This window comes from Parasteatoda tepidariorum, chromosome 5, assembly GCF_043381705.1.
Source record: "Parasteatoda tepidariorum isolate YZ-2023 chromosome 5, CAS_Ptep_4.0, whole genome shotgun sequence".
In the NCBI taxonomy this organism is placed as follows: domain Eukaryota; kingdom Metazoa; phylum Arthropoda; class Arachnida; order Araneae; family Theridiidae; genus Parasteatoda; species Parasteatoda tepidariorum.
The window spans coordinates 6,914,282-6,937,212 of record NC_092208.1 but is presented as its reverse complement, the minus strand read 5'-3'; the positions used below and the strand labels follow the sequence as shown (position 1 = coordinate 6,937,212).

General features: G+C 32.8%; 1 protein-coding gene across 1 annotated transcript in view; it reads right to left on the bottom strand.

Moving 5' to 3' along the window:
- The window catches only part of LOC107453616 (SCY1-like protein 2), a 466,439-nt gene that overhangs the window by 210,492 nt on the left and 233,016 nt on the right, over positions 1-22,931 (bottom strand). Inside the window, exon 3 of the mRNA XM_071180877.1 lies at positions 22,540-22,700. Within this exon, the coding sequence (XP_071036978.1) occupies positions 22,540-22,700 (161 nt within the window). The remainder of the gene's footprint in view (positions 1-22,539; positions 22,701-22,931) is intronic.

Genomic DNA, 22,931 nt, shown 5'->3' with positions numbered 1-22,931 from the left:
AATTGAAGCTTTTTATGTTATATATATATATATATATCGTAATAAATAAATACAAAAAGGACAAAAAGAGAAGAAAAAAAACTAAGAAAAACAATAAGATATATTTGCTTTGGCTATATTGATACAATATTAGAAAGCACTCCTTTTTGGGAATATAATGTGTGAGCTGATAAAAAGGTTATACTTTTATTTTCCGGATTTTTATTTTTTTTTACTTCCCTTTTTTCGTTGTTCTGTAATTTTTCACATGTTTTCTATGGAGAGTGAGACACAATGATAAACAACTCATTACATTACAGCTTCCAGATTTACAAAGTTATTATTATTGTCTAGAAATGGTAAATTTAGACAATTTCAAACTTCAAAAGAAAAATCCATCAATAGAAAACGAAAAACAAACTGTCTTCTAAATGAAAAATAAAATGCGAGAAAGGGATTGGGAGGAATAAAAAAAAAAAATATTCCGAAACATTCTTTTGACGTAACACGTTTCTTTTTAGCACCGCTTCTCGAGAGCCAATGAAAGAGCACGATTCACATAAACGCCGATATATATATGACAGCATTTTCAAATTTAATAACAAAAATGCAAAGATGAAGGAACTTAAAGAGATTCTGAATTCACCGGGGCTTCTTCAATTCTCTTTCAAGTAAAAGAGTACATGGAAGGATACATAAAACACAACTCTGGGAAACATGGAATGCAAAAACGGGAGAGATTTTGAGATTTGGGAGACTTCAACCTGCGCCACAGGGACTTTGGAAGGAAAAAAAAGAAGACATAAACAAGGGCTTGGATGGTGTTTTTATACTGTTTTATCGTAGTTTTAAATATGAACGTGTTTATTCACAAATGTGTCCCAGAAAGCAACTAACCTTACGGCAACCTTGTGGTCGGAATTTTCTTTTTATTGTCACGAAAATGTTTGTACTAAAAACCTCTTTTTCAATAAAGCAAAAATATTGCAGTTTCAAACCTTTCATCCTAAAAGGATTAAAAATTATTTTTTAAAGCTTTTTAAAAAATATTGACACTTACGTCCATAATGATGTTTTAGATGACGTCACACTAGCGATAGGATCAAATTGCATTGTCCATTAAAATGTGAAGACAAGGTGGATTTTAGCTGAGCATACAAGGCTTTGCGAAAAGAAACCTTATAATAACCTAGGTTTAAGGTTATTTTCACCTTGAGACTAGCTAGCTTTATTCAAGGATTTTTTCATGCTTGAAAACCCTAAGTCAAACTCAATTTAAGGTTTTTATATAGAAGGTTGTTTTCCAAGATTTTGGATTAGGTGGTCACAGATGTCGTTTTACGAATAGAGGGTTTACACGTAAACCGCATAACAAACCTTTTTAGGTTCACATTTAAAGGCTTTTGCCGAGTTTAAATAAACCTTATTTTGCACCCGGGTGTGATTCCATGAGAGTTATAGTTTTGCATAGAATTTGGGTGAAAGAAACCTTTAGAAACATTGTTTTACTTTAAAGTAAACTAGGATAACCTGTCCAAGGGCGCCGACAGAATGATATAAAAAGGGGTGCAACACTCTAACAAACTACCCCCCCCCCTAAAAAAAAAATTTAAAATATTCAGTTATTACATTTTGTTTCGTTATTACATATACCTCCATCTGTTAATTTTTTTTAACATGCATTTCTTCATTGTTAACAAGATATTTAAAAAAAAGTACAAATTTCTAGTGCTTGCAAATTTTGCCTCGTTAAACTGTACTGATTGCGCTGGTATTGAAACACAAATAACTACAAACAGTAGTTTCGTATACTAACGTGTTTGTATACGCTTAATATTGATATTTATTGTGTTGATGAAGTTTTAAAGTTGTGAGAAGTCAGTTTGTGTTATACACCTTTGTTAAACTGAATAACTAATAGAAAATGTAATATTATTTATATTTTATTTAATGAAATTAAAAAATATAGCNTTATAAACAGATACATCAAACAAGACGATTACAATTCTTGTTTGATTAAACAATTTTTTAATTGTTATGTATCAATAATTACCTAATTATTTATTTTTGAATAAAAATATTTTTAATGAAAAACATTTTATAACAAAATTGCTTTTCTGTATCTCTTTAATTTTTCTTTTTGTTTAAAAGCCAGGGGGGTGCAAGTGCACCCCCTTGCACCCCGCTGCCGGCGCCCTTGAACCTGTCTGTAATGCATTTTTTTTTACCTCATTGGGAAATTGAGTTTTATTCTAGATTTTCAATATCCGCGCACTTATTGAGAAGATCAATTTCAGCAACATAATCACAAATAAAGAGTTGTAAAGAGTCATATTTCAGCTTACATTACCTTCATAAGTATGACTCAGGTATTCATACCAGAAAGCATGTAACCTTACGGCAACCTTGTGGTCGGAATTTTCTTTTTATTGTCACGAAAATGTTTGTGCTAAAAACCTTTCTTTCAATAAAGCAAAAATATTGCAGTTTCAAACCTTTCATCCTAAAAGGATTAAAAATTATTTTTTAAAGCTTTTTTTAAAAAGTGTCGTCACTTAGGTCCATAACGACGTTTTAGCTGACTAGCGATAGGATCAAATTGCTTTGTCCATTAAAATTTCATGACAATAAGGTGGATTTCAGCTGAGCTCCGTAACCTAGTAATTTTGAACCTGATCCAGAAAACAAGAAAACTCCAGGATCAAGTATAAATTGGCTGCACAGAATTCTCCAGGAGCATTCCAAAATTCTTTTTTACATTTCATGCAGGATATGAAAAAATCTTTACTTTGGAATTCTCCAGGAGCATTCCAAAATTCTTTTTACATTTCATGCAGGATATGTAAAAATATTATTTTGAAGTGCGTATGTTGTGTGTTTTTTTAAAAAAACCTGAAATAATCGTAGAAGTGTAAAAGATAATTATATCCTAAATGGTATGATCGAATTATTATTAAGGGTGATAATTTTTCCCTCCCTTAAGGCTTGGTTTCTTAGGACAGGACGCCGTCAGCTGGAAATCAGCTCTAACCTCTGATTGGTCCATTTGTGAGTTTGATAGTATACGTCATCGAACTCTCATCTTGAACTACAATTGCCGTCCAACTCAACTGCAGTTGGATTACAGCGTGACGTTAACCACAGAAGCAATGGCGGACAACATCCAACAGCACATTGAAATCAGCAAAGATTTTGATTTTGACATTAAACATAGCTTCTTCATTAAACATAGCACTCTTCATTTAGCTCAGCTATAATGTGTTTCTTCTTGGACAAAGTCATTATTTGTTCTCTAAAACACTGGTCGACAATAACAAAATCAATACAAATTCAAAATAAATATTTGTTTACGTTATTAACGCATGCACAGTGAGAGATAATGTCTGCGTTGGACCGACTGCTCACGCTGAGCTAACAAAAAAGTATTTTTTTTGGCGTCAGCTCTACGTCAACGTCCCGCTGACGTCCAGATAAGGCGCTTGTCCTAAGAAACCAGACCTTAACACAGATCCGAATAATAAACTATCTTTCAATTTACACTATATTACAAATGTTTAAACCAGAACACACTGATTTAACCCAGGACATACTGATTTATCCCAGAACATACACTGATAATGTTTTAAGGTGAGTTTATACTAAGGTACTAAGGTGAGTTGATGTTTTAAGGTGAGATTAACACTTAAAATTCATTATAAGGATGACTTTGACAACACTGAAATAAAGCAAAACACTGCAACTCCCTTACAATTTTTATCTTTCAGGTTTTTATTTTGACGAGCATTATTATTATAAGTTTTATTCAAACAAGCGTCGAAAAGAAAACAAAAATATAGGTATGACGCACAATAGGATTTAAGTTAGTCACTCTTACGAATTTGTCATGGAATAATCAGATTCAACTTTTGATACGTTCGTTAAATTTGAAGTAATCTCATTAAAGCATGCTTTTGTTACATCAGAATTCCTGAACGTTTTTCTCTTTTTACCGTCAAGGAGTTCATTTGATCAGAATTTTAAAACACAACCATTAACGAAATGACTTGATAGCAGCTCCATTTCCTCCAATAGCATTCCTCTGTTCTGAAGGATCAAAGCCTCTCCGCAACGACACAAGCAACAGCCTCATTACACCGTAATCCCTAGTCTTGCTATTAATTACTTTCAACCATTAGGGAAGACTTTAAAGTCACCTTGTCATCGGATTTGAAATCTTGCCTTGAGATGTTTGAAGGGGAAAAGGGAATTTCTGCTAGGGGAAAACGTTATCCTTTTACTCATTATATTTGGCGCCGTCGTCGATAATTAGTGCTTCAAGGAAGGAATATTCCCTCCTAACTTTTCACGCTTAAACAGTTTTTGAAAACGATAAAGAAAAAAGAAACTATTTGAACGCATTTGGATTTGTAGGTGGCGCTAATTGTATTCAATTTGAGATTGGGTATCAGAGTGGGAGAGATTAGTATTAATTACAAATTGAACATTCTAATTCTATTTGAACGGAAGGTTCTGTAAATAAGAAAGATATGGCGTTAATTCCCTCACAGCTTTTAACTCAGAAAAATAATTTCTAAAACAAAATAATCTAAAGCCGATTAAATTAAGTTTACTAAACGAATAATTTTTCCAAAAGTCCTTCATGGCGAATTCAAGTAAATTGTCATTTAAATGGTGTTTACTCAACGAATTTATGTATTACGAAAACATGTGATACACTATTCGTTTCTTTCAAAATAGTTAATCCGTTTAACTGCACTAAATTTATTGCTTCCTTTTACTTAAAAAATGCATTCCTAACAGAGTTTTTTTAAAACTAGGATATATTTTTTGAAGTTATACTTCTTATGCGACTTCCAACAAGGTTGCGTTAAACGTTTAACACTACATTTTTATTGNTTTAATACTATGATGGTCATGGTTTTTGATATACCAACAAACTTCATCATTCCATGATGGAAAATGCTACTTTAATACTATGATGGTCATGGTTTTTGATATACCAACAAACTTCATCATTCCATGATGGAAAATGCTACTTTAATACTATGATGGTCATGGTTTTTGATATACCAACAAACTTCATCATTCCATGATGGAAAATGCTACTTTAATACTATGATGGTCATGGTTTTTGATATACCAACAAACTTCATCATTCCATGATGGAAAATGCTACTTTAATACTATGATGGTCATGGTTTTTGATATACCAACAAACTTCATCATTCCATGATGGAAAATGCTACTTTAATACTATGATGGTCATGGTTTTTGATATACCAACAAACTTCATCATTCCATGATGGAAAATGCTACTTTAATACTATGATGGTCATGGTTTTTGATATACCAACAAACTTCATCATTCCATGATGGAAAATGCTACTTTAATACTATGATGGTCATGGTTTTTGATATACCAACAAACTTCATCATTCCATGATGGAAAATGCTACTTTAATACTATGATGGTCATGGTTTTTGATATACCAACAAACTTCATCATTCCATGATGGAAAATGCTACTTTAATACTATGATGGTCATGGTTTTTGATATACCAACAAACTTCATCATTCCATGATGGAAAATGCTACTTTAATACTATGATGGTCATGGTTTTTGATATACCAACAAACTTCATCATTCCATGATGGAAAATGCTACTTTAATACTATGATGGTCATGGTTTTTGATATACCAACAAACTTCATCATTCCATGATGGAAAATGCTACTTTAATACTATGATGGTCATGGTTTTTGATATACCAACAAACTTCATCATTCCATGATGGAAAATGCTACTTTAATACTATGATGGTCATGGTTTTTGATATACCAACAAACTTCATCATTCCATGATGGAAAATGCTACTTTAATACTATGATGGTCATGGTTTTTGATATACCAACAAACTTCATCATTCCATGATGGAAAATGCTACTTTAATACTATGATGGTCATGGTTTTTGATATACCAACAAACTTCATCATTCCATGATGGAAAATGCTACTTTAATACTATGATGGTCATGGTTTTTGATATACCAACAAACTTCATCATTCCATGATGGAAAATGCTACTTTAATACTATGATGGTCATGGTTTTTGATATACCAACAAACTTCATCATTCCATGATGGAAAATGCTACTTTAATACTATGATGGTCATGGTTTTTGATATACCAACAAACTTCATCATTCCATGATGGAAAATGCTACTTTAATACTATGATGGTCATGGTTTTTGATATACCAACAAACTTCATCATTCCATGATGGAAAATGCTACTTTAATACTATGATGGTCATGGTTTTTGATATACCAACAAACTTCATCATTCCATGATGGAAAATGCTACTTTAATACTATGATGGTCATGGTTTTTGATATACCAACAAACTTCATCATTCCATGATGGAAAATGCTACTTTAATACTATGATGGTCATGGTTTTTGATATACCAACAAACTTCATCATTCCATGATGGAAAATGCTACTTTAATACTATGATGGTCATGGTTTTTGATATACCAACAAACTTCATCATTCCATGATGGAAAATGCTACTTTAATACTATGATGGTCATGGTTTTTGATATACCAACAAACTTCATCATTCCATTATGGAAAATGCTACTTTAATACTATGATGGTCATGGTTTTTGATATACCAACAAACTTCATCATTCCACGATGGAAAATGCTACTTTAATACTATGATGGTCATGGTTTTTGATATACCAACAAACTTCATCATTCCATGATGGAAAATGCTACTTTAATACCATGATGGTTAACAATCAAGATAAGTTTGATTCTCATGGACAATCCATGATGATCCGTGCTGGTCCGTGATGGTCTAATGGCTATTCTTGTTGGTTCTGAGGAATATACCATCAAAATAATCTCTTCTTTATGTTGGTCCATCAAACATCAGTCCGAATTCCTATTTTACGATGATGGTGGTTCATGAGCGTTTTAACATTTTATTTCTAAGAAACTATGATGGAAATTTCTGATGGTTCAACATGAACAAAAACCAGCAAAACAAGTTACTGTTCTTAAGTTGGACCATCATAAATCAGACCGAATTCATTGTGGTGATGGTTACTTATGTTGGTTACCATAAAAAATATAATGGCTCAGGATGGAATTATTGATGCTTGCCATGAAGATTATGTTGGCCCATCAATGGAAAACCATCAAATATTTTGACTTGGATACTGACTAAAGTTAATACTTTCTTTAGTTGGATAGCACTTTCTTGGTTTCATATCATATTGGCCATTGTTCACCATGTTTCCCGTATTTTGGATCACCGCCTGCCTATATATGAGAGTTTCAATTGTTGTCTTCATCACACCATTTGATAGCAAATAAGCCAAAAAACGCGCATAAATAAATTAATGTTATTAAAATATAATTTATTTCCATCATTAATTAATAATAATTCTTCATTTTTAATTATTTATTATAACACGGGGGGCGCAATTAATTAGATATTCATATTAACCCTTTTGCCTACGATGTACCATGTTGTACTATCACAAGTGGTCCATATGCTATACCAACCGTAAGCAAAAGGATAAAGCAACATTGTTATTTAAATTAATACAACCAGTTTAATAATTATTATTTTTTAAAAAATGTTTAAAAAGGGTTATTTTAAAGTTAGGGGAAACTTTGCAGTAGAGCAAAGATTGAAAATCAAAGTGAATTTTTTTTATTATTATTTTGCATGACTATACATATGACTCGAATGTAGAGATATGCCTGACTAAAATGTTCAGAAATCTATAATCAATTTTAGTCCAAAAATCTAGCAAAATATTTGCCAATACAATAATTCTAAAAAAAAAAAACAAATTCTCATTTTTAAACATAAAAATATTTTTTTTACTTATTTTCCCAACAACTGGATTTTTTATCGATTAAAAAGAAGAAAGATAGGTCATTTAAACGTTTATGAAGACAATTTCGCGGCACCTTTACAACCTATTTCGTTGACCATCGTACAATACATTATGGGCTTGAAAAGTTCCCCCGAAAACTATAAAGTGACCGTTTTATCACTCTCTCGTTGCCTCGTTTACGCATGTCCGACTTTTGTAGTCCAATGAAAAGCCATTTGACGCAAAGAATAAGAGTGTCAATTCTGGTTTCTCTGAAACTGAGATAATGTGTTTAATGGAGGTTTAGTGAACTAACTTCGTAAAAATAATTCTTTTTTAATAATCAAATGCGTTTAAAAAGTTGTATATGACATTTTTTGAGTAGTCAACATTATTACATAGATAATTAATTATTATATTACTCAGATATTTAACATAAAATAATGTTAATGTCCAAAGAAAAATGCCTGCTATTTTTTTCCTCACAGATTGAAAAGTTCTTGTTTCCTCGATGTGTGCGTACGATAAAAAATATTTCTGTAAGTTGATACGGGTGCTTTATTAACAAGCTTATTATTAGATGCTTTATTAAAAACAAGGAGGCTACGCCCCCTGCTCGCTGCCGCTCGCCAACCGCCGGAACTGCTTTCGCAGTTCATTTCGGATTGCTTCGCAATCCGAAATGCTCGCTTTGCTCGCTCACTGGATACGTTCTTAACGTCTAGCTTTTGTATACTTTTTTGAACACTGAAGTTCCGAAAACTTTTCACTGTAGAAAATTCTAAACCTGTGCATTTCAATATTAATTTGAAATTGCAAACAGTTCACATATTTTTCTTAATCACACTATTCTAAATTTCAGTTGTTGAGAAAAGTGACTGTTGTAAGTTTTGTTTTAAAGTCTTTCCCACCAGAAGGCTAAAACCATGCGTTGTAAAACAATATGAAATAGTACTGAGCGCCGGATGTAAAGCATCGGCTTCGATGAAGATAATTTTGTGAGAATTTTTTTGATAATTCGGTGAGAATTCACCCGATTAGACATATGATATGGTCACTACGTGCTCTTGCGCGCCGAAGCCAATCAATTAAAGCGTATTAGCGTTTTATATAATATAGATTAGCCATATGATGCTCACTACGTGCTCTTGCGCGCCGAAACCCATTAATTAAAAATGAAAACTGTTGCCAACGCGAGAAAAGAAATATCATCTGTTTTATTGATACATACGTATTAGCGTTTTATATAATATAGATTAGTTTGTATAAATTGGTGTTATTGAAAACAACTTCTACAGTAGCTCAGGAGATAATGCGTTCGCCTCCCTGTGAGGTGAACCGGATTCGAATCCCAGTGATGGTTGGTCGATACGAGTTACTCACCCGGAAACGTTAAATATCCTCAGTGATAAACGGATCATAGGTTAGAGTCTCCTTACCGTTAGGTTAACCGTGGGAGGTTTTCGAGTTTTTTTCTCTCCACGTAACGCAAATGCGGGTCAGTTCCGTTAAAAAGCCATACACGAAGGCAAATTTCTCCCAATACTTAATCAAGGAGTTTCCTTGCTTTCTAGGTTGGGCTCAAAATTTCAAGACTACGGAGTTGAACATTATTAGTCGTAAACCCGAAATTGGATCGGCTGTTCTACGACTGTTATAAAATATAAAACTAATTCTACAGCAATTATTTGACATTCCAACTGGGCACTTGCACTTCAAGCAGAAGAAAACCAAGTATACCCACACATGTGATCTATGACGTCAGTAGATGGCGTCAGCAGAAGCAAAATGGCGTGTTAAAGTCGAGCTAAGTTTCTCTACGTAAGTTAGAATGTTAATTAACGATAAGTTATATAAACACAGAGCAGTATCGCACATTTAATTAGTTCAGATATAATTCTTTCTTGTCTACTTCTTTTACTTAACTTAGATTTATTATTTGTTCATGCATTTTAATGTAACCGTGATATATTTTTGTTTCGTGCACCTGGCAACTTCGATGCATAATTAGTTTGTTTATGCTCCACGTGACTTCGTGCCTGACTTTGTGTTATGTCTCTGTGTAAATATATATAGCAAAAGAATTGAAATCTTTGAGATAGTATCTTTGCTTAAGACTATAGAACGAGTCACTTAAGAGAATTGTTACTTGAAGGGTTTGGCTAACCCGAAACAGAATCACTGAAAGCATACGACAACCTTGTCTAGGAATTTTATTTTTATTGCCACGAAAATGTTTGTACTGAAAAGTCTATAAATGGCGTCACACTAGAGATGGGATCAAATTGCATTGTCCATTAGTATTTCAAGAAAAGGTGGTTTTTAGTTGAGCATACATGACGTTGCGGAAAGAAACCTTATAATGACCTTGATTTAAGATTATTTTCACCTCGAGACTAGCTTTATGAAAGGATTTTTTCACGCTTGAAAACCACCACGATTTAAGGTTTTTATATAGAAGGTTATTTTCCAAGGTCTTGGATTAGGGTAATGTGCGTGGAATAGAGCAAATGGTCACAGATCTCGCTTTAAGGTTAGGAGGTTTACACGTAAACCGCATTAAAAATCCTTCTAGGTTTACATTAAAAGGTTTTTACTGAGCTAAAATAAACCTTATTTTGCTATCTGGGATGGAAAGAACAGTTGCTAACGTAAACAAATGCCCCGTTTCAGCAACCAATCAGGATGAGATACCCTCACTACGTCACTTGTAGGTATCCTATAGGAAGTTCTGTCACTCAATGAAAGGGGCGTGATTAAAAATAATCCTTGCATTTATGCAATATAAATTTTATATATGTTATAAATTTATAAAATATATCACGAAAAATATATAGTTTATTTTTATATTACTAAAACAAAAACGTATAATAAATTTAAAAATGCACTTGATAAACTGAAAGCACGTCATGAAACTCAAGTGAATTTAAAATCATCACTTAAAAGGTTCTTCGCTGGAGAATGTTGAGAAGAAAAATTAAATTTCATGAGTGACGCTTTCTCTGAGCCATATTTTATTTAGCACAGAACCTCAAAATCTAATAAAATGGGAAAGAGGAGAATCATAAAAGCATATTGATTCACAAGAACATTCCCCGTTTTCTTAATTCTTAAAAACTGAACTGTTTTTGTTCGCAAATGCATCACAAACTAGAGTAAAATTATGTTAGGAGTTAATTGAATTGCAACCTACATTTATGGCGAGATGTTTTACGCTAATAACTAAAATAAGTGATCGAGTTCTTTGCGAAGATGCCGTTATATTCCATTCCGTGTTAATATTCATTCCCGTCTTTCAGTACATATTTTTTTAAAAATAATTTCTAAGATTAAAGACTAAATTAAAAGGTAAACGATGCGAAATCGGTCTACGAATGAAGACAAATCTTTTAATTTTTAACAATTAAAAGTGTAATGATGCCTTTTGAAGCATTAAATTGGACTAAGAAAATAATGTCATTTTAAATTAATTGAAGTTAATTAATTATTTATATTTATAACTTAAGATAAACAAGGGCAGTAAGTTACATGCCAATTTAAAATATACTGACCGAGATTTTAAGTATATTTTTGCTTTTAACCAACGTTTATATACTTTGGTATGTAGTATTCTACGCCATTTTATATTTTATGCTACTCCCATTATTCTGTTACGTTATGCTTCTACGTTATTCTATTTTGTTATGTTAATATATAAATAAACTAAAATGCTTAAAATAAATACCGTTATCAAGTACACATAAACCTATTTTCCTTTCCTCCTATTTATAAATAAAATAAATGATAAATAATATGAAAAGGGAAAAAAATAACTAAATTAAGTAAAATAAATGATATTTGTAAACGAATCACTTAAAATGCATTAATGCATAATTGGGGATAATTTTCCTCAAAACGTTACCATTTCGTGATAAATTATTCCCCAAAGGGAAATAGTCCATTAATACTTTTTTTTAACTTCAGTAAAAAGTTTGAAACTGTTTTAATGATTAAAAAAAATCTTTATAAAATTTAAATCATAATTAGTCAAGCTTAAGAATAAAATAAGTCATTTAATATGAATTTCATATTTGTCATAACACAAGTGGTCTTGAGTTCGATCCTTGCTGTCCCAAAACTCCCTGTGGGGTAAATAGTACTGGGGCACATTAAATCTGACGAGTAACTAAGTCTTCCAAGTTCCCATAACAAATTTATACCTCTGCTGGTACCAAATTGGGGATAGATCATTCTCTGATTCAGGTCGAAATTACGATCTGTGGATGAATAAATGGGTCCGCCCTCTATAGTGTGTGGGGCTGAAGTCAAACTCTTGGCAATTGATGGCACCACTTAACTACAAGAAATACACCATCTGCCTTAAATCTGCTTAGTTCCACCAAGCAGGCTTTGTGGTATTGACAAATAGCATTAGAAGGCCGAGATAGGTTGGTAAGGCATGGTAGGTTCATGTCCAAGAGGTTGTCGATTCGATCCCCTTTGGCCAAAGTCTCCCCCCTCCCCGTGTTAAATCTGTTGGGTTACAAAGTCCTCCATGTTCCCATAACCAGGGTTCCCGCGGCCTTGAAAAGTACTTGAATTTCATTTTGATTTTCAAGGGCCCCTAGAAGTACTTGAAAATGATATTACATCCTTGAAAATTTCGAAATGACCTTGATTTAATAAATCCTCGGTGAAAAAGAACGATAATTCGTTGGAAGTATAAAAAAACTGCATAGTTATATTATTAATGAATCGTATATATGTACTTAGAAAAACATGTTAGTATTCATTTTTTTTTAGTTTTAAAATGAATTTTAAAAAGTATTAATGAATTTTACTTCAAATGAAACTAAAATTTTGATTCGATGGAAACTTTATTTCAGTTTCATCGTTTATTTTATGTCGAATAACTCTCGCATGATGTGCAATATTTAGTGTGTCTTAGGTCCTGTTGACTAAAAGACATCATCGAGAATAAGTTTTTGTTATAAAAATCGGATTTTCAAGTAATAAACCAATTTTAAAGACAGTATTGAGCTCAAATATGCTGAATTCCTAGAAAGCATGTTGTTGAGTGTTAGAGAGAGTATTGTGTTGTAGCGCCCCCTAGAGAGAAATTAATTAGTGTGGAACGAGAGGCAGTGTGCCTATGTGAGTGCTATGTGTAAGGAGTGAAACAATCTCCGAAAAATAAAAGTGATGATAATTTAAAGTTCCAGTCATCTTTTTTTGTGTTGTGAATGTTTAGAGAACTAGCGTATAAACACATGTAACCTTACAGCAACCTTGTGGTCGGAATTTTCTTTCTATTGTCACTGAAATGCTTGTACTAAAAACCTTTTTTTTAATAGAACAAAAATATTGCAGTTTAAAGCAATTCCTCTAAAAGGATTAAAAATTACTTTTCAAAGCTTTGTTAAAAAGTATTCTCATATAGGTCCATAATGATGTTTTAGATGATGTCACACTAGCGATAGGATCAAATTGCAGTGTCCATTAAAATTTCATAACAAGGTGGATTTTAGTTGAGCATACAAGATTTTGCGAAAAGAAACCTTATAATTACCTAGATTATTTCCCCCTCGAACCAAGCTTTATGAAAGGATTTTTTCACGCTTGAAAACCCTAAGACAACCTCGATTTAAGGTTTTTATATAGAAGGTTATTTTGCAAGGTTTTGGATTAGGGTAATGTGCGTAGAATAGAGAAGATAGTCACAGATCTCGTTTTAAGGTTAGAAGATCTACACGTACAAACCATATTACAAAACTTTTAAGGTTTACATTAAAAGGTTTTTGTAGAGTGAAAACAAACCTTATTTTGCTGGCATTAGTTGTAGCTATTAATCTAGCGTACACGTAAGCGCACAATTACTGAACAAATATACCTGCTTTTCGATGACGGATTAGGAATTTCGATTGTCAAAATACGGGGAAGTAGGCTAAATCTTTTTAGTTTAGTCCGGAGAGGGGTCAAAAATGTGTGCCTCTATCGCGTCCAACTTTGAAAAATTTATGAAGCGAATCATATTTACTATTTTTTGATAATTATAAATACATTTCACTAAAGATAATTACAGGCAAAAAACTTTTTAGAAGTGAATTACTGGCAGTGGATGCGGGACTTGAAGCCATTCTGAGGAAAAATGATTGTGGAAATCTCTGAATTCTGAGGGATAGCCAAAGTTCAATGGAACATCTTAATAATTGGATCTATATTGGTGATAGGATAGGTATATCTATCCTTCACAAGTTGAAGTGCATCTCACTTCTCAAAAATATGTAAGTGAAATATTTATGTATGCATCTCACTTCAACGTGATATTCATTTCCAGTGGATCCCATCCCATGTTTATCCATTTGGTAACGAGAAGGCAGACTGTCCAGCAAAGGACGGTTGCAGCCTGCCAACTTCCGCATCCGATGAACTTACCTACCTAGAACTTTTTTCTCTGATGGAGAACTTAAATAGGAGGATTTGGCCAGTGCCTCCCACTCATAATTGGTATAGGGTTTCAGGATAACGGGACAGTCGTTGATTCTTCCATGCCTTGCCAGTAGACATCTAAAATGTCTTACTTTTTTTCAGGATAGTAAATCCTACCCTCCTTGCCCAAAATGCCACCAACAACAGCCTTCAGCTGAACATATTTTAAGCTTCTTGGGACTTCTTCGGGAAGAAATTTACACTTCTCCTCTCCTTGTTTCCGACTCTTTTCCAGTCAACGAATTTATGGATCTGGTCTGACGTCGTCAGATCTTTGGAGATAAGTAACAACAACAACAGGCAAAACAATTTTTAATAAGAAACAATTACTTACTATTTTTGATATTTCTTTGAAAAAAGGCGAAAATTTTTTGAGCTGTAAGACAGGCTAATTTTCCCATCATTTAATACTGAGTAATTTAAGTGACAAAATCCAAAATTTTAACGAAACCGGTCTAACAGAGCCGCGATGGCTCAGGGGCAACAGCTTTCGCCTTCAAATGATGTGAACCGGGTTCGAATTCCAGCGATGGCTGGTCGATATGAAATCCTCATCCTGCTTTAACCAACCGCAGTGCTGACGTAAAATATCCTCAGTGGTAGACGTATCATAGGTTAGAGTTCCCTTACCTCCAGGCTAGGTGGGAGGTTTACGTGGTTTTCTCTCCATGTAACGCAAATGCGGATTAGTTCCCTCAAAAAGCCCTCCGATAATAAAAAAAGTCGAAAATTTAGCTAAAATAAGTGGCCAAACGTAATCAGTTTTTGGTATAATGTGATCACCAAACCAAAGCACAATATAACTTAAAATCAAATAGACCACTCCATTACTACTATAGCGTGTGACACCACATGGCTACATTTCGGGATTGCCAGGCAATAAGCGTTCTCTGTCATGTACTGTTACTAGTCGGAATAAACGCCACTGCATTCCAGCAGAGATTTAGTTGGCATTACAGCCAGTTCTGCGTACGCTTTGTACGTACTCCAATACGTACTCTTTATTCTCACCCGTAGGTTTCATAAGAACCTCATTTTAATTGGATATTCCATGTTGAGTTTTATAGAATAGTTGAACAATCCAGAAATTTTTTTTCTTCTAACAATTGGGTGTTCTTTTGTGTCTGTTCTTTATCATAGATGCAATAGTGTCTAGTTACCCAGAGTAGAAGTTAGTCCTTCTGATCCAGATTAAATTTTATCTATATGCAAATAAAGGGTTCTTGGCTTTCAATTAAATCAGCAATTCAATAAAACTGCATTCATTTTTTAAGACAATCTATATTTATATTTGATAATATCTATATGTAGCGTCTATATGTGTCTACAATTATATGTAGCCAAATATTAAACAGAAAAATATTATTCAATTATTCTATATTTAAACAAGCAAAGGTGTCTTTTAAAAAATAGCCTGATATAGCAACAAGCAAGTTTCGCGCATTCGGAAATCTACAACAGATTTTCAACTACACTGGTAGAAGAAATCAAGAGAATTGGCAGAATTGGTCGATTATCTTTAGAACTCCTGCACCGATTTTAATGAAAATTGACCGGTTGATACAATATAAAACAAATAACCATTCAACTATTGTAATACATGATCATGCGTAACACTCGTTTGAGTCGGTAGGTATGAAATTGCCACAGGACAATTCAGGCTAATTGTCACAGGGAATGATAAAATGCTTTATTTCAAGTATGAAACCACACTACAAGGCCTGTATATCTGTAAGAGGGGACCATACCCCCATTAACCCATTTTTTTGAAGTTATACTTCTTATGCGACTTCCAACAAGGTTGCGTTAAACGTTTAACGCTACATTTTTATTGGCCGGGAAATCACGTGGTAGGATCCAGTTTTCCCTCATTCATTTCCATATTGTTTTGGTTCTCACTAGCATAAAAATAATAAAAGTCATAAAAGTATTGTTTTTCTATGTATATTTTTTTTAGTTTGATTTGATACACATATAATTTAATAGAATAGTATTTTTTATTTTCAAATTTAGTGGATAACAATTGTAAAAAATGAGTGAAAACAATCCCACGGATTTAAGGTTATGTAAGGTACGTCTCCTGTGAATATCAATTGATTGTTAGGTTTTCTCTTTTGAAATTACATTATGACACATTCACATACATTATTACTACAAATACATTTTCCATGTCGAGACGATGAGGCAACCACAAGCACTTCCACTGGTTCAATAGGTCCACGGAGGGAAAATGCACAATTTGGGTATACTATAGCCTACGTCACAGGTTGTGTTATTCCTACTAAATTTAACCCATGAACGGCATTTTCTGCGAGCCTAACTTCAAGCCACAAATAAACAAACGAAGTGTTTGATCGTTTAAATAGCTGCTCGCCAGATTTTATTGCATTATAAAGAAAAGTAATTGATATTCGATTTTTGATTAATAATTGATTTATGTGGATAGTGGCATAGAATTTAGCATTGCGTCATGGTAAATGTTATTCTTACTAAGTGGAAGTAGTTGTGCTTTTTTCATATTATACCCAATATTACCGCTATTACAGAGCACGGAAGCGAGCGGAGCAGGAAAAAGAGTCGTTGAATAGAACTAGTGATCCTTCTACGACTGCTGATTCTTTTACAATAAACGTCTCAGGTTACGAAGTTTAACTTCTTCCGTGCGGAGGGACTCCACGCACTGTTTTTTTTTTGTTTTTGTTTATTCTGCAACAAATGTTTCATACCTTCCTACTCCAACGAGTGTTACTATGATCATGCATGTGTATTACAATTGTTGAATAATTATTTGTTTTGTATTGTATCAATGTATGTACATAGCAAATTACATTAAAATTGGTACAGTAGTTCTAGAGATAATCGACCAAGTCTGCAAATTCTCTTAATTTCCTTCAATGCACTTTAAGAAATACACAATTACAAAATATACAAGTTAAGAAATAATTTTATATCCTGCTTGAGATTATTGGATATAGTTATTAAAGCGTAAAACCTTCATTGAAATACATAAAACCAAATTTTCAGATAGTTGAAATTTCATTCTTAATCTTTGCTGTAAATATAACTTGAAAAGTTTGCTTAAAGGTTTTGATTTCTCGTTGTGAAAAGAGCCCGCAAGGATTTTGTCAATATAACAATGGGCAGCTCTGTATTACAAAGCTTTTATGGCTTTAATTAGCTTTCACTCCCGGCTTTGTTTGGGGGCTTTTATAAGGACAAACTAAATTTTCTCAGAAGTTTCGGTGCAAGATTTCAATCAGAAGAATGTCGACGTTTTTACCTCCGAGGAATGTTCTTTTATGCATGAAATTCTATTCATAAATCTAATTTAAATAAATTTGTATAAATTTAATACTTCTAATATTTTTAATATAAAAAGACATGCTTTTCAATAAGCAAATCCTTTTTTTTTCTTTCTTTTATTATCTTTTTTATAATAATAAGAATAAGAATAATTTTGAAAAATATGAGCTAAAAAGCTTTTAGCGGCTTAACTAAAGATAAAATGATATATTTGATGTATTTCAATGATATGTGTAAATCGTTATTATAATAATCAAGGGTATTTATTTTTTACATGAAATTGAATAATTTAATAGCATTGTAACTAGCTGTATGATAATATTGTTACTTTGAATTGTATTTATTATAACAAATATCAGATGTATATGAGATCTTAAGTTAATTTAACAAGACTCAGAGTAATGTGCATGTGACATTTAATGCTTTAAAAATGCCCAGTCTCGTAAGCATGTGAAATTTACGTAACAATAGTTTTTATTAGTTGAATCACTGCTAATCGATTCATTCTGATCTGCGTTTAACGATAAAATATCATGTTTGGTAGACAGATCATGAAAAGTCCCATTGGCGACAAACTAACCAAGAGGAGCGGTGGTGGTGCAGAAGATAGAGCGTTCTTCCAATGAGGTAAATCGGGAAGAATTCCAGCGATGGCAGGTCGATACGAATTCCGCACCCGGCTCGCACTGACCATAGTGTTGAAGTAAAATATCCTCAGTGGTAGACGGATCCATGAGTTAGAGTCCCCTTGCCATTAGGCTAACCGAGGGAGGCTTTCGTTGTTTCCCTCTCCAAGTAACGCAAATGAGGGTTAGTACAATCAAAAAGTAATCCTAGAAGGCAAAATGTCTCCCAATACTTAATTCTGGATTAATTACAAGGTTACGGAGTTGAACATCGGTAGTCGTAAACTCAAAATTGGGTCAGCTGTTCAACGAAGGTTATAAAATAAAGCAAAATAAACTTACCAAGGGGAAGCTTTGTGATTTTCTTCCCCTCGTAACGCAAATGCGGGTTGCTTTGATACAACAAAATGACCTCATCAAAGGTATGTTTCTTAGAAATCTTGATTCGTCGATTTTTTTTTCTGTGTTGCACACAAAATTTATGAGACTAAGGAGCTGCAGATTAGAAACCGCAAATTAGTTATAAGCTATTAAATGTATCGCTGGTTATTGCATGAAATAAGTGGTTTAATTTATACTAACGAAGTTTTTTTTAATTTAAAAATGATGAAGGGGAGTTTCTACAATTACGTGTCCGTTACTTATGTAAGATGAGTAGTTTACATATTTTGTCGCTTTTCTGAAATTTTTGAATAACTAAAGACAAATAAATATAATTAATTCTACAATTCGTCTTCTCAAAAGTCTAAAATTTTACAAAAATTAATGGGTCGATACACCGATAATAAAGTCGATCGTTAAATATTGTTGCATTATAAACAATGAATTCTGAATATTTTTAAATCAATTTACCTCCTTCAAAAACGACTTTTAATATGCTATGTACAATTAATTTTGAGAATTATCTTATCAAATTTTCTTTATATATATAAAGATTATTTTTTTAAAAATAATACTTTAAGTAAAGTTCAGAAGAGAACTTAAGATAATTTATTCAAGAATATTACGAAACGCAATGAAATCTTTTAAGACAAAGATACAAATTTAAAAATTGAAGAACATCATCTGCGTCGGATTTAATAACGTTATCAGTTTTACAGATCCCATTCTGCAATGGATTCTCCACACAAATCACCTCAACCAACGAAATTCAACTTTGAATCCTCGTCTAGTATTAACTGACGTCTATAACAGCTGTTTCACCTCTTTTGGTCAGAATTTTTAACGTGAAACAATTTTACAGACATAATTTATGTCTTTTAACTTTAATTTTTTTTTACTTGGTTTTCTCAGCCGTCGACTTGCATGCCCGACATACCAGATATTCGCTATAACGTAGTCAAAAATAGGGGGTCGACACCGTAATATACGGTATTTCAAATTTTCGGTGATAATTTTCTCAACTTTTTCTAGAGAAAGATTAATTTTTCTTTCCGCAATCTCTATATAAAAACAATATTACTTTCAATTTACTGCAATATAAATAAGGTATAAAAATTAAACCGTGTTCCAAATTCTCTTTAATCTTAATAAAGTGTTAAAATAAATCAATATCTCCATATGAACTATATTTTAACAAACTGAAACATAGTGTGATTCAGTATACAAATGATTTAAGGCTTCTACAACGCATAATACAAAATATATTGATAAAAATAAATGTTTAAAATTCAATTTAATCTTAATAAGGTGTTAAAATGAGTCATATCTCCATAAGGATTATATTTCATCGAACTGAATCATCGTGTAATTCTTCTTCTTTCTTATGCCTTTGAAGGCAGAAGGGTGCGATTGTTCTTGTTTTCCATTGGTGCCATATATGGCCCAGAATTCGACTTCTGCCACACCCATACGTCACAACCATTTCAAGGGTGGATCCATTCATTCATCTGTTCATTCATTAACAGATTGTAATTTTGACCTGAATCAGAGAATGATCAAACTCCAATTCAGTACCCCCAGAAGTATTGATTTGTTATGGGAACATGGAGGACTTTGCGACTCGACAGATTTAACGTGCATCAGTCACCATTTACTACACGGGGAGTCTTCGGTCGGCGGGGATCGAACTCACGGACTCTCGGACATGGACCCAGCTCCTTACCGACTAGGCTTTCCCTGACCATAGTGTAATTAAAGTATAAGAATGATTTAAGGCCTTTACAATACTATACAAAATGAAATAATAAAAATAAATTATGGGAATTTTCTTTAATTTATAGCATTGTGAATTTGTTTTTCCGATATTATTTCAGCACCTGATGTCCCATTTTTCACAAAATAATTAATTATTCTTACATGTTTCGTCTGACAGCAATCACGTGGAATAGAAATTTTTTTTCCCCGATATTATTTTCATACGCGATGCATCATATTTCGCAAAAAATTGCTTATTTTAACAAATAGATTCTGACAACAAACAAGCAATTTCGAAAATTGTTTTTTTTTTCCTCGATATTATTTCTATTCATTTCAACAAAAAAAATTAGCTATTTTTGCAAATTCCTTCTAAAAACAAACACACGTTTCAGAAATTTGTTTTTCGATATTATTTTTATGCATGATGTGGCATAATTCACAAAATATAATTTATATTTACAGATAGTTTCAGACGACAAACAAGCAAATTATAAGAAAAGAGTACTTTAAACCTTAGTTCTCGATTACGTAAAAATCCTTATCATAAAAGCAAAAGCAATTCAGAATGCATTTTTCCTTTTACTTTAATATAAATTTAAAAATCGGTAAAAGCTTTAAGCAAATGCCACGAAAACGATTTTTTAAATGAATAGATAATTAATAAATAATTTTTAATACTGTAACGGATAGTTAATTCGCAGCAACAGATGGCGCTACCTCTCTATCCGTACAAACACAAACAATAGTCATCGTTCTGATTCTTACCAAGTGAGATGACGCAAGAATCTTCCCAGGTTCCCGTTTTACCCCAGTCAGTTTGGGTTAAACTGTAAGTTACTTTCTTTTTTTTAGTCAATGTTATATCGTTATTGTAAAATGGATGTGTGAATGTATAATTAAAATACTGAGCTCTTCTTGATGGTGTTTCCTTCCATCCTCTTGCGTCCTTACAATACTACATTATAATATTTAATAAATATATATTTATATTTTGTAATATTTATGTTTTTATAATTTATGTGTCCCGCAGTGGACTGATTGTAAAGAGACGGTTCCTAGTAAAATATATAAGTCAAGCATCACTGGCTGCGGTCAGTAAGCGGCTGAGTGACCACTTTGATCAGCTTGCGTAGGGACCGAGGGTACGTAGTATCGCTCCTCCTTAAACTGTTCTACCGTAAAGTATTCGACTTCGCGCTTAGGTAGTCGGGCTACCAAAACACTGGAACCATCCCCTCTACAGAGGATTCAAAATTGCGATATCAGGTCTTCAGATCATCCTATGGGATACTTTCCATAGGATGATCTGATAGGATGATCATCCTATGGGATAAGAATGCCTGCTAAAGAAAATAAAAATAAAAACAGCAGCGGTCGCCCTAGTAACGCATGCGCACTGTTTACTATTACACTTGAAAGTGTGGACGCCATCAATTCCAAGCAAAGACCGTCGCCAATGGCCCATTGTGCAGCTCTAATGCGATGTAAATAAAGTACCTACCTGCCTGTAATGTATGTATTATTATATTACTTACAATATTTAATTTTATATTACCCATTTGCAAAATGCGTCTTTGCTTGGAATTGATGGCGTCCACACTTTCAAGTGTAATAGTAAACAGTGCGCATGCGTTACTAGGGCGACCGCTGCTGTTTTTATTTTTATTTTCTTTAGCAGGCATTCTTAATGTATTTACATAATAATAATTTTAAAGTATTTTTATATTTTATTTTTATCATTAACGTATAATGACTGGCTTGACGGTGATTTTAATATAAACATGAATGCTGAAGAATTAAAAGTATTTTGCGACATCTTGAAACACGTATATAGGCAGGATTTGAAAGCCAATCCTACGACAAACATCCATTGAGACAGTTTTTGCGAACCATGACTTGAAATGCTTAACGGAGACAGTCCAGAAAGAAAAAGCATTTCACCAAGGGGTAACCAGCGACCGTAATAGGGCGATAGCAACTTTTTTTAGTTTTTTTTTTTTTTTAATAATTATTTTAAAATAAAAAATATATTTTGTAATATTTAATAAATTTTAACTGCACGGCAAATAAAATGTGAAACTGATTTTGCAGCTTTCACAGAATCGAGTGGTGTGAAGACTTACCTTGATTCTTCTATGGGATGATAGAGTGTGAGCATTTTGGGATGCTTGAATCTGTCCAGTTGTCGGACACTGAATCGGAGAATCTCTGTGATTGTTTCTCGTCTCTTCGGTTTGTGAAGTTTCTCCGCGCATCTCTTCTCAAAACAAAACACAGCAGCTTCCTTCGGGAAAGAAAAAGGGAAAAATCTTCAAGAACTAATCATCATTATCACGTTAATATAATAAAGTAGGTTGAATGATAATAAATAACTTCCACACTGACAACATTACAGATAGCAAAATAAGGTTAGGAACGTCTGAAAGCAATAAAATTACTTTTAATTTGTTTTTTTGTTTAAACATTATAAATTTTCTTTCATTAAGATGCTTCTTTTTGATATATATATATATAT